The sequence below is a fragment of the Amblyomma americanum genome, chromosome 10 (assembly GCF_052857255.1).
Source record: "Amblyomma americanum isolate KBUSLIRL-KWMA chromosome 10, ASM5285725v1, whole genome shotgun sequence".
Classification (NCBI taxonomy): domain Eukaryota; kingdom Metazoa; phylum Arthropoda; class Arachnida; order Ixodida; family Ixodidae; genus Amblyomma; species Amblyomma americanum.
The window spans coordinates 39,369,786-39,385,348 of NC_135506.1; the positions used below are offsets into that span (position 1 = coordinate 39,369,786).

The 15,563-nt window shown below is 45.7% G+C and overlaps 1 protein-coding gene across 6 annotated transcripts in view; it reads left to right on the forward strand.

The window, feature by feature from the left end:
* Positions 1–15,563, forward strand: part of LOC144107951 (KH domain-containing RNA-binding protein qki.S-like) — a 241,841-nt gene that overhangs the window by 103,136 nt on the left and 123,142 nt on the right. For 3 of the 6 annotated variants that reach the window (XM_077641194.1, XM_077641195.1, XM_077641196.1), the window contains exon 2: positions 8,112–8,249. The exons of the other annotated variants lie outside the window; for them this stretch is intronic. In XM_077641194.1, the coding sequence (XP_077497320.1) occupies positions 8,112–8,249 (138 nt within the window). The remainder of the gene's footprint in view (positions 1–8,111; positions 8,250–15,563) is intronic. 6 annotated transcript variants of the gene reach the window in all.

Consider the following 15,563-nt stretch of genomic DNA (forward strand, 5'->3'; position numbering starts at 1 on the left):
AGTCTCCTCAACTGCTTTCAGGTACTCAGGATAAATATTAACAAAATGTCTTAATCTATCCCCCACCCACTGCCCGAACTTAACTCAGAGGCTGCTGATTAAATTATTCGTCATGAGGCATTGGAAACTGAAATGAAGGGAGCGGCAGCTTTGCTCCATTCACCAAGGACTTAAGGAAGAACGTATTAAGGTTTCTTGTAGAATGCACTCCTCTTCGTTCATGTACTGGAACTTTTACGCAGTCTACTAGACATGTTAATGCTGAGCAGAAATCATGGTGTACAGCTCATGACGGGAACAGGAAATGACTGTGAAGTCTCGGTACCCGAATCTTTCAAACAGAATCGCTCCACTTTTTAGGCTTCGGCATTTGGAAACGGCACAGCATTCTCGCACCAATGACTAAAAAAAAAAGCCTTGTTCGATATACTTGGACGATACGAGCTCCGTTAGCTCAACATCTGTTGCGTCCTTCTAGTTACCGAGCGCGAAAGGTGTGTTTGCGGGGGGGGGGGGGGGAGGGGGGGGGAGGTCCTTATTTTTTTATGAGATAACCTAAGGCTGATGTGAAGAGGGTTATCTCCAATATCCAAGTTGATGTGCACCGTAAAGCATGAGCAGGTGCTGCGGTTCTGGCAACACGTGCAGCTGCGCTATAGTTCCGGCGATAACTTTAGCAGGCTCTGTGGCACCTTCGGAGGCCTGGTCGCCACTCCACAAACTAGAGGCGCGCGCCAAATTAAAACGACGAGATGTGAAACATCGCGACTAATCAATATCGATTCGTGTGTGAGCATGTCTGGTCGTGCTAGGTGGTGCTTGACAAGCCAGGCAAGATCACTCCGCTGTCGCCACACCAGACTCAATAAATTTTAATAAAAGAATAATCAAATGTTGTTCTCTCTAAGCACAACCAATTTTTCTATAACAATGCTGCCCCGGTTTCTCAATCCATATGATGAATGCTGTTACTAAACACTCTTGACTGTTAAAATATTCGGTGAGTGGATTGTGAGAGGCGCCATGCGATTAGATGAACACATGAATATCGCTTCTGTCATGCGTGTTTTGGTGTCGGCATTATGATCGAGGAAAAGGGAGAAGTCGCCGCGAATCGGACAGCAATGAGCGACGTTAATCGACACCTTTCAGGATGGCATTTCTCACCGCCTATTTGAAGTGTCAACTTGTAAATGTGCCCTACTTAATTCATCAGGACAGCTACGCACACAGGCAAGGAGAACTTGTACAAAAAGTATCAACCAATCTGAATGAACGAATAAATAAATGTAGCTTTTCTAGCCTTACTGTTCCTTTTATAACCGTGCTGCCGGGTTTCACTCCACGTGATGCATACCTTCGCTCGGCAGTGCTGACTGCTTAAATATTGGGTGAGTGGCTTGTGAGCAGCGCGATGCGGTGAGATTAGCATATTAATATCGCTTCTGTCATGAGCGTTGGGCATATTGAGCGATGGTTGGCGTGAATGAAAAGAGTGTCCTGCTCCGTATGAGCACTGCCGCCCCCCCCCCCCCCTTTTTTTTTGCTCTGCGCGTGGTAATATGAAAATGTTGCAATGCTGAAAACATAAGTAAGCATTTATTTCCTCCGATTCATATTCCTGCGCGCTTACCTTTAGCACTCGATTTTGCTTTGTACGGAGTACACTGCCACCTACGCATCGCGTGTGACATGGTGCGTAAAGCTGGCGTGGCTCCGTCATCAGAATATGTGAATAACTTCTCCGAAAATTGCACCTCATGCGCCAGCAAGTGCACAGGCATGCACGCTAGCAGACGCACACAGCGTATGAATATATATAAAAGGCGGCTCCTTTGTCTGATAGTCGGGTAAAGGTTTGTTTTTTTATCAGGTATTGCCAAGAGTATAGAAAATACGGAGTGATGAAATTCATCGATACTTCCTGTCGCGGTGACAGCTCCGAGAGCTCTTTCAGGCGCGGGCGGTCTGCCGTTTCTCCACGAATGATGCCCTGGCCGAAGTGAGAATATAATGAGTGTGCCCCGATCGAACGAAGACATCAAATACAGGGATAATTAAATGCAAATGAGTTTACTAGGAACAATTAAGTGGAGTTTATTTTACTTATGTGAGTAAAGAGGCCAAGTTACTGGACTTTGCGACTAGACGTTACAAGTACTTGGATCAGGGCTCTTTCGTACATCTACATATAGAAATCGCCAGATAATACGCGCCGTGGCGATCGTCGCAAGATTGCTTGTATATTGCTTAAACGTGCAACAGCTTCTGCACAGAACGCTTGTTTTGTTTCGTACATGTCGTTGTAACGCTTAAAATTATCATTCTTAGCTGTTTCAGATGAATAAAAGAAACTGCATGGCTATTTTACTGAGGTACTAAATATTTCGGTAAAATGAAACATGCCTCCGTGGCTGTGAATCAACGCCATTTCGAAGTTCTTTTTAACAATGTTATTCTTCTGAGAGGTATGTACAAGCGTTGCCCAATACTTGTATGTCTCAGAATTTCTCCTGCAGTGGAGTGCACCTAAGAGCGCACTTTAAATCTATGCTTACATTAAAAATGGCCACGGTTGGTGCAAATCTATATTTTTTTATAAAACATGTACCCCTACTTACTTTTTCGTGTAATTTGTCAAATGTCTTTACTATATATATATATATATATATATATATATATATATATATATATATATATATATATATATATATATATATATATATATATATATATATATATATATATATATTATCTATATATCATGGTTGCACATTTATTTAAAATTCTGCGTCAAAGGTCTCCTTCGTGCTCATTCGTGGACGTTCATTTTGTCTTCGCGGCGTGAAACCCACAAGGACGAGATACATTGACAGACAGGGACGCTCCAATCAAGTTAGTTGGTAGCGGGCGCCTGTCCTTGTTCTGTGTTTCTCGTCCTTGTGTGTTTCGGGCCGCGCTGTCAACATGACTCTTTATTTAGCGTTCTGCATTGCCCTGCGCCTGCACTCCGCCTGTACGCTTGTCTCAAGTGTTGTGGGATCGCTGCTACGATGCGCTTGCGAGTCAGCCGCACATTTAAGAAGCAGTCGTTTAGCGCTCTTGGCCTCCATTAACCTGCGAACTGACAAGTCGTTCGTATCAAAGACTTCTTTTCTCTATCTCCCTCTTGCGTGCAAGTTTGAAGCTGTTCATGTATTTCAAAAAGCTGCAATATATATTTGGTGGAAGGTTTCTTTAAAGGACTGCAACTATAGGGGCAAAAACATCCGCATGCACTGGCTCACCAAATTGCCTTCAGGCCACTCGGTTTTCTTTTGAGCTGTATAACGCAGCCCTTTATTACATCACCTATCAAGACCAAAGGACTTTAAAGGCGAACACGAGGCTTCATCTAGATTTACAGGTGTTTACGTCTTCAACGCCGAAATAAGTGTTCTACAACAAGGCTCATAAGCAATGCGGCCTGAAGGTTTTTAGCCATGAGTGCATATTATTGTAAGTGTTCTACAACAAGGCTCATAAGCAATGCGGCCTGAAGGTTTTTAGCCATGAGTGCATATTATTGTAAGTGTTCCACAACAAGGCTCATAAGCAATGCGGCCTGAAGGTTTTTAGCCATGCGTGCATATTCAAAAAGCCACATGGAAAGTTTGAAACCCTTTGGTGAAAACAAAGACAACAGAGCGCAGCAGTTATGTCAGCTTCTTAAATATCGGACTAGTGGCAATAAAATTGGTTTTTGGGCAGTGCACTCCGGTATTAGTTACAAGAAAATGCGATGAACTAAAGAAGACGCCGATGCGGGCAAAGGTCGACCTTGTAACGGTACGGATCGCTGCCAGCTTCCTGTCGAGCTCGCAACATCATTCTAAGAAAGTAGTTGCTACAGCTGATTAGTAGAGATAGCCAGGCAACTCAGGCTGCTGGAGCCCGAAATATAGCGTCCCACTACCCGCCTCCGGGAACCTTCATCCTTTTGAGCAAATTTAAACTTTTTCAGTCAGTAAATAAAAACGAAGGGAACCTTTAAATATCATGACGGAAAGAAATGCGCTCTTTTTCTAGTGCGTCAACGCTTCGAAAGTGTCACAGCTATTCGTCTTTAGGGAGAAAATTGTGTCAGAAAATATATTGGTAATAAAATTTTGCTTCGCTTCAGGGATTCCCTGTATATCTACTCAAATTAAGTTTCACGAGCGGAATGGTGACAGCTTCATATCATATGTGCTGCTGCTACTTTCTTTTTTTGCAGATATTCTAGCTTTTTCTCTTCTTGATGCTTATAATATATTCGTTAGCAGACGTGAATCATACTATATTCGGGTGGTCGGCTTCCCGTTCTTATTCTTCTTGGAGCGTACCAAGACTTGAAATCTGTGACAAAAAAAATGCGGATGGGCACAGCCCAGCTCTTCATGTTTTGTCAGTCCATTTCTTAGTGCGCGTCAAGAAAAATTACGTGATGCTGCTTAAGAAAAAAACCGAGGGAAAACTTCAAATTTTTGTATTTAGTGAAATTCGATTCTTCGATTCTTTCTGCATATAATTATACTCGTAAGGGATGACAGAAGCTGTACTCAATGTTTTTGTCATTTTCTGTTTCTTAAAAGCTTCGTTTTTCGGTGAGAAAAACGTGTTTGTAGTTAGAACGTGATACCTTACCGTTGCACGTCTACTTTAACTGGTCTAGAGCCTCCCCTTAAAGTTTACAACAAACGTAGCGTTTTAAGCTGGCAAACTAATTTTTGCTTTGTGTTTATTACAGGTGAGTTCTCCTGCGAGCAAGCGTCTACATATTTCTTTTTTTCTGTTTTGGCTGGCGGTGGCGTGCTGCATTCAGCTCTGCTTCATGAAGGAACACTTATTCCTTAGGTAAGTGCGGACTTTGGCACCGAGCGGGAGCGTGATAATAGCCAGTACAATTCAGTTCTAAGCGCCGAATCTGACTGTGGGGGAAGGTAAAAAGGTTCTCAATGCCTAAGCACTAGAGGAATGAAGGAATCGTAGTTTACACTGAGCCTTTCAAAGCCTATCGAGATCGCCGACAGACAAAAATTGCCGTCTGCATCAGTGAAACCGAATAAGTACCGAAAAAAGAACTGCTTTGAATCCAGGCGTTTCTTCTCGAGCAACGGCTGTTTTGCGTTTGTGGTGTACATTGCATGCGCATATATCCTGCCTCATTCTCGTTACGAGCGGGAGTTCAATGTCCTTACTTTAGGTAACTTACTTTTACTTTCTTGTACTTTTTTATCGCTTATTCATTGATCAGATTTGACTCCAAAATTCAGTGCATCATGTATATTATAACCTCAACATACTAATGGTGGGCGCTCTTTTATTTGCCGCGGTGCTGTTGATATTTTTGGCTCAAATGGTACTGGCTGGCATACAGCCTCCATAGGCTACTTCGTTGCGCACGTGTCACGTGATCATGGTACAAATGTCCTTCTATGCCGACGGTGAGCACCGCAGCGCGAGCGTGTAAAAAAAAACATCACGAGGTTTGCACGCCATGCGATGTGGTGTTCACTGGTGGGCGTCGCCATGCGCTCACCAGAGCCACGTTATTTTCATATGCAGCCAGAAATGTAAAAAAAAAATCGCTGACTGACACAACAGAGGTTAATCACGTTTTCGAAATTCTTAAGCGTTTACTAGCAACGGTGATTTCAAACGGACCTTTAAATGCAGCAGTTGAAAGTCACCTATTAGAAATTGGTTAGCAAGCTTACTAAACACCATGATCCACATGTTTTCTAACATACACAGATATTCCAATGTGCAGGCAGCATTTTTGAACCTCAAAACAAGGTTATGTTCAAAATTTCTGGCTCACCTTCACTGAAACAACCTGTATTTTAAAGCTCCGGGATCACGTTTTAGTTTTTTTCTTACCTGATACCTGAGCACAAATAGAGTGCCTCTCCAGTGACAACCATGTGACTACCGCGAAAAATGGTATTGGCGCCAGTCGTGGACAAAGTCTTCGCTGCACAACTTTGAAAGGGTACTGTGTACCATTTGGGCGCCTTGCTTTCTATATTTTTCAAGGTGTTTTGCTGTCCACTTCGCAGAATATTTTTTTTCGCTCCGTGTCACAATTTTTGCTTCAGCAGTTTACTGGTGTGTAAAGAAGTTCGGTGAATTTCAACTGCGCAGGTGAAAGCATGGCACCGTAGAAGTGGCGACCGTTCGCACACAACGAAGTGCTTGGGCATTTCATGAATGGTTGACATCAATGATAATGCAGCTTTTTATGCTAATAATGCAGTGCTCAAAATAGCAAGTGTACGCGTGGTAAAACCGCACAAAATAGACGCGAAAAATAGTTGTAAACGTGCCTTTCACGCCACGAGAGACGCAACTCCGTCAAAACAAAAGTGAATATGAATTTTGCTGGCATGCGGCAGAAAAACAACCGCATTGATTTGCGGTATACGAATGCGATAGATTTTACGCTGGTAGAGATTTCATGTAAACTCGCGGCTATCTCTGGAAGAGGTGGTTGGCAGAGCAAAAGCGTTGGAAATTCAAACGCCAGCCACGCCCAGCTGGGCAGTCGCGAACAATAGTCGAATGCATGCTTCTCCGAATCCGGGAAATGAGACTGTCCACCAACACGCTCAAGAATTATCCGGCCGTGCGGTTGCACAGAGTAAGGAACCGGAACCTTTCGGTGAGCCACTCATATCATACCAGGAACTCTCAGCACATTAGAAAGTATTAAGAACAACACTCCCACCACCCCATAATACACTGACCAGACAACGACAGGTGATCAGGAGACAACTACAGACGGGGGCCCTCCCCAACCCAAACTACATATCTAAATTCATAGATAAGGATATCAATCTCGCCCTTTTTGTGGTGACAACTTCGACCATATGATCTTGGCGTGCCAAGCCCGTAAGTCTCCCTCAGAACTCTTGCCTGATCCCTCCAAAGAAGCATGGGATAAGCTAAGGTCCACCGATGACCCCGAAATTCAGTCCAAGGCCGTCGAATGGGCCGGGATCGCCAAATGTCTCTAAGGCCGGCGGCACACCAGCTAACATGCTTTAATCCCCTACGCTTATGCGCAGTAATGTTTTGTCAGCCTCAGCCGTCGGGTCAGTATGTTGCGACTGATGTTTTCAGATAAGTGCAGGATATTACGGAGGCTCCGGACATTAACAGCATAAGTTCAACACGATGACAGGAGCTGTTATGAGTGCCCTGCAAAACTAAAGTATAAACATTACTGCGTTTCTATAAACTTGCACCACCATTGGACATTTATGCACTTCAAATGCGTCTACAAATCACTCCCGACGTGTTGGCGAGCTGATTGCAACGAGCAGTTGGCAGCGTAGTGATACTAGTTTTTATTTGAATAAACCGTGACATCCGCCCGATTTGACGGAAGCCAGGACAGTCTGTAGACTGCAACTGTACGACGGCTACTGCAGTGCAGGTCTTTTCGCCCGCGAACCAGATTCATGGCGCGCTGGAGGTGGCCACGCGTCTGTTTGCTTTGTCCTTGTCAGCCTGCAGCACGCCACTTGAGAGAAGCGGATGTATAACGCCGCTAGCAAGCGCGTATGTGTATTCTGCGCTCCGTCTCTGGCTCGTCTGTTCTCTGTCGCTGTTTGCTGCACTTGCCCCGTTCTGGCTTTCCTTTTTCGGAGCGGAGTCACGGCAATTTGCAGACGTCTTCATCCTTGCCCTTTCTTCCGTCGCCTGCTCTCGCCCTACTGTTTACCCATACCGGCCCAAGTGCCCGTCTGAGAGGCAGCACCGGCTGGACTACCCCTTGCGCATACAAGAGCAAGCGTCGTCGCTGTGCAGTTCGTGCACATGTTTCTCGGCCCGCGTACACCGCTATGACACGGACGTCTGGCGAGCGGTTCCATCCAAGCACGGCAGGTTGCAGGAACTTATGTAATAGCTTTTCCGGAACTATCTGAGAGTGTCTTGTCGTCGTCGTTTTGGAAGCGGCGCTCGTGTGCCATTGTTTTAATCGCCATTTTCGAAATTGCTTTCGGAGACACGCCTTCCGCATGGATGTGATGGGCTCTCCTCGGGCCATGCAACTAAATTACAGCGACGTGTTTTTTTTTTTGCAGCAAGTATTACAACGGCATCTTCGTCAGGCAAAGGCCCTCGGAATCAAGACAGTCGGCGCCTATGTCTCAGTAGGTCACAACAAAAAACACCGGAGTTCAGCTGTGTGGAAACACTGGGGCCACAGAAAGACCTAAGCAGTAAGACATGCAAGCCGTTATGGGGATGTCCAGAATGCTCCTTTTTTGGGTCATTTGGCTCAGGCTAGATTCGGCGCACACGCAACAAAGTTAAGGCCACAAAGTATAACACAACTTCTCTTCCGCGCTTTACCAGGCCGAGTACAGTCGCTTATGACCTGCCTATAAGCGGGAGTCAGTACGTCCTCTGTCGACCTGTACATACGACTGTGCGCAGGGATGGTTTTGAATTCATTATCAGCGGTGAGCTTTGGCGCCGTCAGTCTACAATGCTCGGTACTAAGAGGCTTGTTTTTGTCTACCGTTTCAATGAGTGGGAACTCAGGGCGGCGTATAGTGGCAGGATGTGTTTGCAATGTTTCTTTTATGTGTTGCAGTAGCACCTTCCTCAGACGCGTGAGAGCTGAGGCGCGTGGTTGAGAGACGGTTGGGACTTAGAAGCTCGGTATCCAGAAGCGATGTTTCAACGTCTCAAAGATGCTTATGTGTGCAAACTAACTGCGATGAAGAAGGCCTGTGTAGAGGAAAATACGAGGTAGTGCGCTTAATTTCACCGCAGTTGCTTTTTGGCTTTATTGTACCGTAATAAATTAACGGCACTAGCACATGGGCTGAAGTTCCACTCTCTGCCCGCCTGTGTCACTTCATGTAGGAGGAAATATTTTCTGTAAAGCAGCAACTGCATTAGAAACCCCAGTGTTGGGCATCGTCCCCCACAGTTCACAAAGCACGTCCTGACTGTCATGACTTGCGTATCGTACCGAGCGTCCACGTGCTCTATGTTCTTAGTAAAATTTTTATCGTGGGAAATGCTGTCCCGCGTATGTATACAGCCGTTTGACAGCCATGCAATAAACTTGTAAGTTGTTGTTGTTGTTGTTAGCCTATCAAAAGATGGCACATACCCACACTGGGGGATCGGCCAAGAATCGGGTGGCCAAGAATCGGGTGTAAGTTGGCGCTTGTATGTGCGTTACCCTTTTGTCCTCGTCCTTTTCGCCGCCAAATTCTTCGCTCAACTAACAAAATGTTGCAATCCACTGGTCGAAAATAGAATTTTTATTTATTTATTTATTTATTTATGTATTTCTCTCGGTGGGATTCGAATCCGGGTACTCAAGCTCAATAGACGAGCGCCTTAACCACTGAGCCACCGCGGCGGGTCTTGGCAGAGTAGAACAAAGAACTTTTTGGGCTGATGAAGATGACGTAGCTGGGCTGTTGCTGGTGCTACTGATGGTGATTCGTGTTCTTGACCTAGTGGCCTGCTTAGGATTCAGGAAAATTGAGGTAAACGATCAGGTCGGTATCAGAGAAAGCTGCTCCGGTTGTCGAATTTGTACCTGCACTAAATATACTCCCAGAAACGTATAGAAGCACCCATACATTAACCCTGGCGGTTCGTTGGCGAGGCAGGAAAGAGAAACTACTTTGATGGCGCACTCCGAAGCGGGCTCAATCCTTCGGCCTACTCGTCTCCCCTATCTTGTTGCCAGACATCTCTGTCGACTGAATGCATGCCGGTGAGTGCTTGCTCCTCTTTCCTGCGAAGAAGGAAGAGGAAACGAACGAACGAGCAGAGTGCGAAGGGTTGCACTTGTTCGCTCCCGCGCTCGAAGAAGGCACCACTCTCGGTTCCGGTCCCCGGCGGGGCTGCACTCGATTCGATTACACGCTGCACCCTGTGCGCGAGTAATCCAGTCGGCATGCGCCGCCTGCTTTTCGTTCCCAGGTGGCCGGACCTCCGCGCCATCTCGTCATTTTTCCTTTTCTAGTGTTTACCGAACTCATCTTTGCTCCTATTCCTTTTTATCTTTTTGTACGGCTGTTGACGCAACCGACCTCAGTGCATTGATTTCTCAAGGCAGAGTACAGTGAGGTAAACTCCAGGGGGAGCGGTACTGCTCGATGCACAGCGGGTTTGCTTATTTATGTAACTCCTCAGGAGTATGAAACACGATTTTCGCGCTAATAGAAGAAAGTAAATAGGTAACACCAGAGTACCGAAATTAGGAGCACTTGAAAACAAGCCACCAAACGGCGTACAGTACAGTAAAGAAAAGGCTACAGAATTATTGAACGATAATTCATCAGTGCTAAATGATTATAAATGAGGTAATACACGAGTATGAGAAAGAGGGAAAAAAATTAGCCCCTCGACTGGATCGGGTATTCTCAGGAGAATGAATGGTTGAGTGTTTCCGTGTACCGGAAAAATCGCATGATCACTTAACGGAATAATCCGTAATTATGTGCACGCCGGGAAAATTATTTTCCACTTACGGCTCCCGAATTCCTTACACTGCTCAAGCGGCTTGTTGTTTTCCAGTAAGGCAGCTTTCGGGTTAATAATTCTTTAATTAGCCGAAGTTAACAACGACCACACGGCACCACCTGGCTTCCAGTTGATTGCTCCTTAATTATTCTCAGGAAGCTACCGTTTCCGACACACCGCGTTTCGATATTCATTTTCCCGCTGTTTTTCTCCTTCCTAGCCGCTTTCCTCCCACGGGTTTGGATACTTCGATAAGTCTTTTCTTGACTCATTTATACTTGTTTTGTTTGCTTCTTTGTTCCCGGTATCCACTCTGTGTAATTCCTTATTAAGGGCTTAGAACCTTAGCGTTTCGCTGGCCCTGGTAAAAGCAGGTCTACCGCAAGGCTCACAGAGAAAAGATTTGCCCGGAAAAAGAATCAACCGCTGTCAAATTCGAGATCTTGTTGTTGCAAGGTGGGACACATACATGCATCCCTGTCTCACCTTCTTTGTGCTAAATGACCCGTCCTGGGAAGGATTTTGTCTTCGAGACAGTAAGTGTCTTCTCTTCCGGTAGTTGTCGGACTGTGCTGAAACAACGACAGTACAAGTGAACTGCCCCCAAAAAACGGCAAAGGCGAACACATAAGACACTGAGTGACAGCTTTTGTAGCTGAGCAATCTAGTGTAAACAATGAAGCTGCCCGAATCTCTGGCCTTGTTGACAGGGCATAGCTGTAAATATAATAAACAAAAAGGGTAGACAACAACTGCCTGTCTTTCGGTGGAGTCGTTGCCACCGACGAATTCTGCTTGGTTTGTTTTTTGTGTGGTTGCGCTGGGCTTATTTCGCCGCTGGTGGCTGCGACGCGCGTCTCTCTAGTTGTGTGGGAGGGATGGCAGGCATACATAAACTGACACGCACGCACGCACGCACTCACGCACGCATGCACACATGCATGAACGCACGTTCTAGCGAAGACTGAATATAATTTAGAAATAGAATATTTGAGTGGTGGAGGTGTTTCAAATAGCTGTTAAGGCATATTACTGGTGAACTGTCTTTGAAACTTGGAAAGAATCCACCTTGGTGCAAGTAAAACCACACACACAAAGGAAAGACAAGGAGACAACGGACAGGCGCCTGTCCGTTGTCTCCTTGTCTTTCCTTTGTGTGTGTGGTTTTACTTGCGCCAAGGTGGATTCTTTGCTAGTTTCAAAGATGCTTTACCAACTTGCCCAGCAACATGCCTTACAGTACTGGTGAACTGGTTGATTAAAATCGAGCAGTCAGCATTTCACTAGAATAGTAAAGCGCAAAATTTCAATTACACATTTTGTTTCACGGTCAGTAATAGGCGCATTACTTTTCGGAATTTTGAAAATGCCGTTGTCATCGACGCCGCACTTACAAGAATCCTGACTCTTCATGCACGCCTAACCAATGCCACGGGGCCGAGGAGCTTGCACAGCCACACCCCGATTCCACATCACTTGGCAGCTCACTGGTCGCGCGCCCTTCTCATTTGCTCAACGCCCAGCGGGAAACTGCGAGTGCGAAGAGAGCACGTGACATGCTCGCTACCAAGTGACGTCATCTTGCAGGTGTGGCGGAGTGCGTGCCTCTTCCCGAGAGTTTGTTCGGCGCGTATCGAGGCCAGGATTTCGCGCATGAGCGCGATGAGAATGCGACTTTGGTGAATTAAGAAACAGATATTTCAAATACTGACGCCGAGCTGGAAAGCACTAATGGCGAAGGGGCGCACAGTTGCGGCTGTTTTATACTTAAGATCAAATCATTTACATTGGGCTGGGTTTGGTTAGAGTTTAGCAAATTATGTCGCAGCAGACGAGCCTGCCTGCCAACAATTGCCTTGCCTGTTTTCATATTTCCTCCGGCGGTCACAATACCACACAAAGGGAAACGTCCTTCTAACTAAAACAGCCACTTTTTAAGTATTAATTCCTGAGGCACTTCGGCTCCGCAGCCTTAATTAACAACGTTCGAAACCAAATGCTTTCTCCTGGCGTATACGCCGTAAGAGCCTCGAGGCGGTGTCATCATGTTATGCGCCCCATAACGCATTCATGCGCCCAAACCTACAATGTTACTGCACAATGCGCTTCGACCTTGTCGGGGTGACAACGAATGCTGCATTTGTGATGTTTGCACATCCTTCCATGTCCCCATTGCATTGCTATCTCTCCGCTCTTACGCTGGTACCTGCAGCAGCGTAATGCACGCAGCAGCGAGGTGACACAAAGGGCATATAAAAAGCTTTCGGGAACTCTATAGCTGAAGAAATTAGGTAGTTCAGAAAAGGGACAACGTAATTTGCAACCGCGGCCGTTCCAACGCCCTTGATTGCGAGTTAATGACGCTCCCTCGCAATCATAAATTACTCCCTTCAACATAATGTGCTGTTCCCATCAGCAACGCGAAGAAGGTTACCAGACGATTAGCAGCATTATGAGGGCAACAAGCAAGAATAATGGGATTTTACCTATGGCAAACAAAAAACAGGCTAAAACTGAAAGAAAAGATACTGCGCTTGCAGCTTGGAAACTTTCTCTGATTTTTTTTTTTTTTGGGGGGGGGGAGGGAAGGGTCGTTCGGATAATTCGGGATCCCGTCGTTAAGCTGCTTTCTGGCGCTCTTCTATCACGCTGTCTTTTTGCGCCGATGTAAATGAAAACGCCACATTGTCATCTGTGTACATCGCGCTGGCGAGCACTATTCATCGCAGGGCGATCACTGTTCCCTCTGAGTCAGCGCCTCTTTAGCGTCGCGCAGAAGTTTTTCAGTAATTGTTGTCGCGGCGAAATTGTACATGCATTGTGAGAGGAATCTAGGGAACAAGTATCATCTGGAATGTGAAAGTTATAAATGGGGGTCGACACTGCGACTTTTGAACCCCCAAACCTAGAAAAGTACTAATACCTAAAATACTCATCGTAATACCGTGAAGAAAACGAAGAACAGAGAAGAGAGCATATACTGCAAGTGCCGACTCATAGCCGAATGTTTCTTGAGAAGAAATGCATAAAAAAACCAAGAAAACCGATTACTGCGCACACCCAAGTGCCATAAAAAAAACTGGTAGGGACTGCACAGCCTGTGGAAAACGCGCATGTTGGACCGGAATGCTGAGCCGGTCGTCTCCTCCCGCATACATTTCGGCCAGATGCTGCGCCAGCTGAAAGACACTTTTGTTGTCAGTGACTATCAACCGGGCTGGTTCCCGTTATTAATGTCTTTCCTTGCCACCGTTTTAGTTATGTTAAGACGTATGTTTTAGTTGAGCGGCGTTAAGTATCCATTTAATTTACTCGGCTACTGGCTGATTACTTTGTAAATAATGTGCATACCTCTTTCCTGCTTATAAACGCGTGTAATATATACCATGCTGAAAAAAAAACGCAGCGATAGCATAGTGTCCTCGTGCAGTGGCCAGAGAAGCTCATCTGTTTGCGCCGCCATGGATTCGTAACCCTGTCACGGAAATATTTATTTTATTTCTGCAAGGGGTGTTCCTATACTAGGTTTTGCCAAAGTTGCCTTCAAGTTTAAGCTTCACACAAGCTCGGTCTTCGGGTAGACTAAAAAGAGGCTGACTAAAATATGAAAACTATTCTCTCTGCAGTGAGAAGGATGGCTGACTAATTCACCAGTACTTTAATTTTGGAATATGAAATGCTTCTTCTGGCATAATATCGCCATTTAACTCACCTTGGGGTTGTGAACCGCGCTCCTGTTTCATAATGTGGCTAGTCAGCGCTGATGGCGTGCGGTAGTTTGTTCATCTTCTGTCGTGCTCGCGATGTGTACATTTAAGATGCTGTCCCAACTTGGAATACTAACTAAACACAAGCGAGGAACAGGTTCATGTACAGGGTTCAATGAAAGGTCTACTGCTGACATGGGGATAAAGAAACTCGCATCAGTGGTGTATGCACCGCCTTGGGGACTTTCTACGATGCAGATTGCGTTGTCGCCGTAGCGTATGCCATAAGGAGAAACTCTCCCATACTTTTCCCGCTTCACACTCGCACGTTATAAATAGCGTGTCCTGACCTGCAGAGCAGCTACCACGCAACGTTCGTACGGCATCACCTGATTTTGGATCCAACTTTTATGTAGTGAAATAACCAGCTTATGTGTTCACTATTGTACGTATACGCCTTTAAAGTCTTGTGTTTAGACCGTTTCAGACGCCCTTCGAATTATCTCAAATATTTCAAACGCTAATTGATCTCCCCAGGCTACGATGGTGTCTTCGTCGAAAGTCAGCGCTTGCGAATCGTAAAAGTGCTGATTAGCCCCTCCCCATTTCTTCTTACAGGGATCGGAAGTGCAATTTTCATTCAACCTTCTTTAAATTGCACATCTCCCTAGCGCTTAGGCTTTTGAAGCTTGATTCCTAAACTAACCCCTTTACGTTAATTCCCAGCTTTCTTCGCCGCAAATCCCAATACTTTTTTTCCCGCTGACATTTACTGTGGACAAATTCACTTGGCATTCGTGACCCAATGTCAGCAGCGTGGCGCAGGGGTTTGAGGGCAGGAACGCGCGGCGCAGTATTTTCGCAGCAGTGAACCTTGTTTCGCTCACTCTGGTACATATTTATCGGCTCAAAGATGGTGGGAAGACCCTCGTAGAGGAATATTCCAAAAAATGTACTATCGAATTCAAGCGAAAAGTATGTGCTGCAAGCTCGACAGAACGCATCGGCTGGTAATAGGATTTTCGCCCAACACTCCGAGGCGGTGCTTCTCTACTTGACTGCGACGAGGAATAATCGAGCGCTTTAACCGCACCGGCACCATGCCACCATCACTCTCGGTGGGGTAATTTATGGTCCATAGCACACATGTGACTCAGTGCATTACGATCGCAGCATTTGTCACTACGTCAGACATGCGTCTGTGTGTGTGCGTGCTCCACACGAAATTCAGCACGTCTACGACCTCAGCCATGACCACTATGCACATTTCTCAGCGTTCTTTATATTTAATAGCCGATTTCCGTGTGAACCGCTATGCAAAATTTGGTTTAT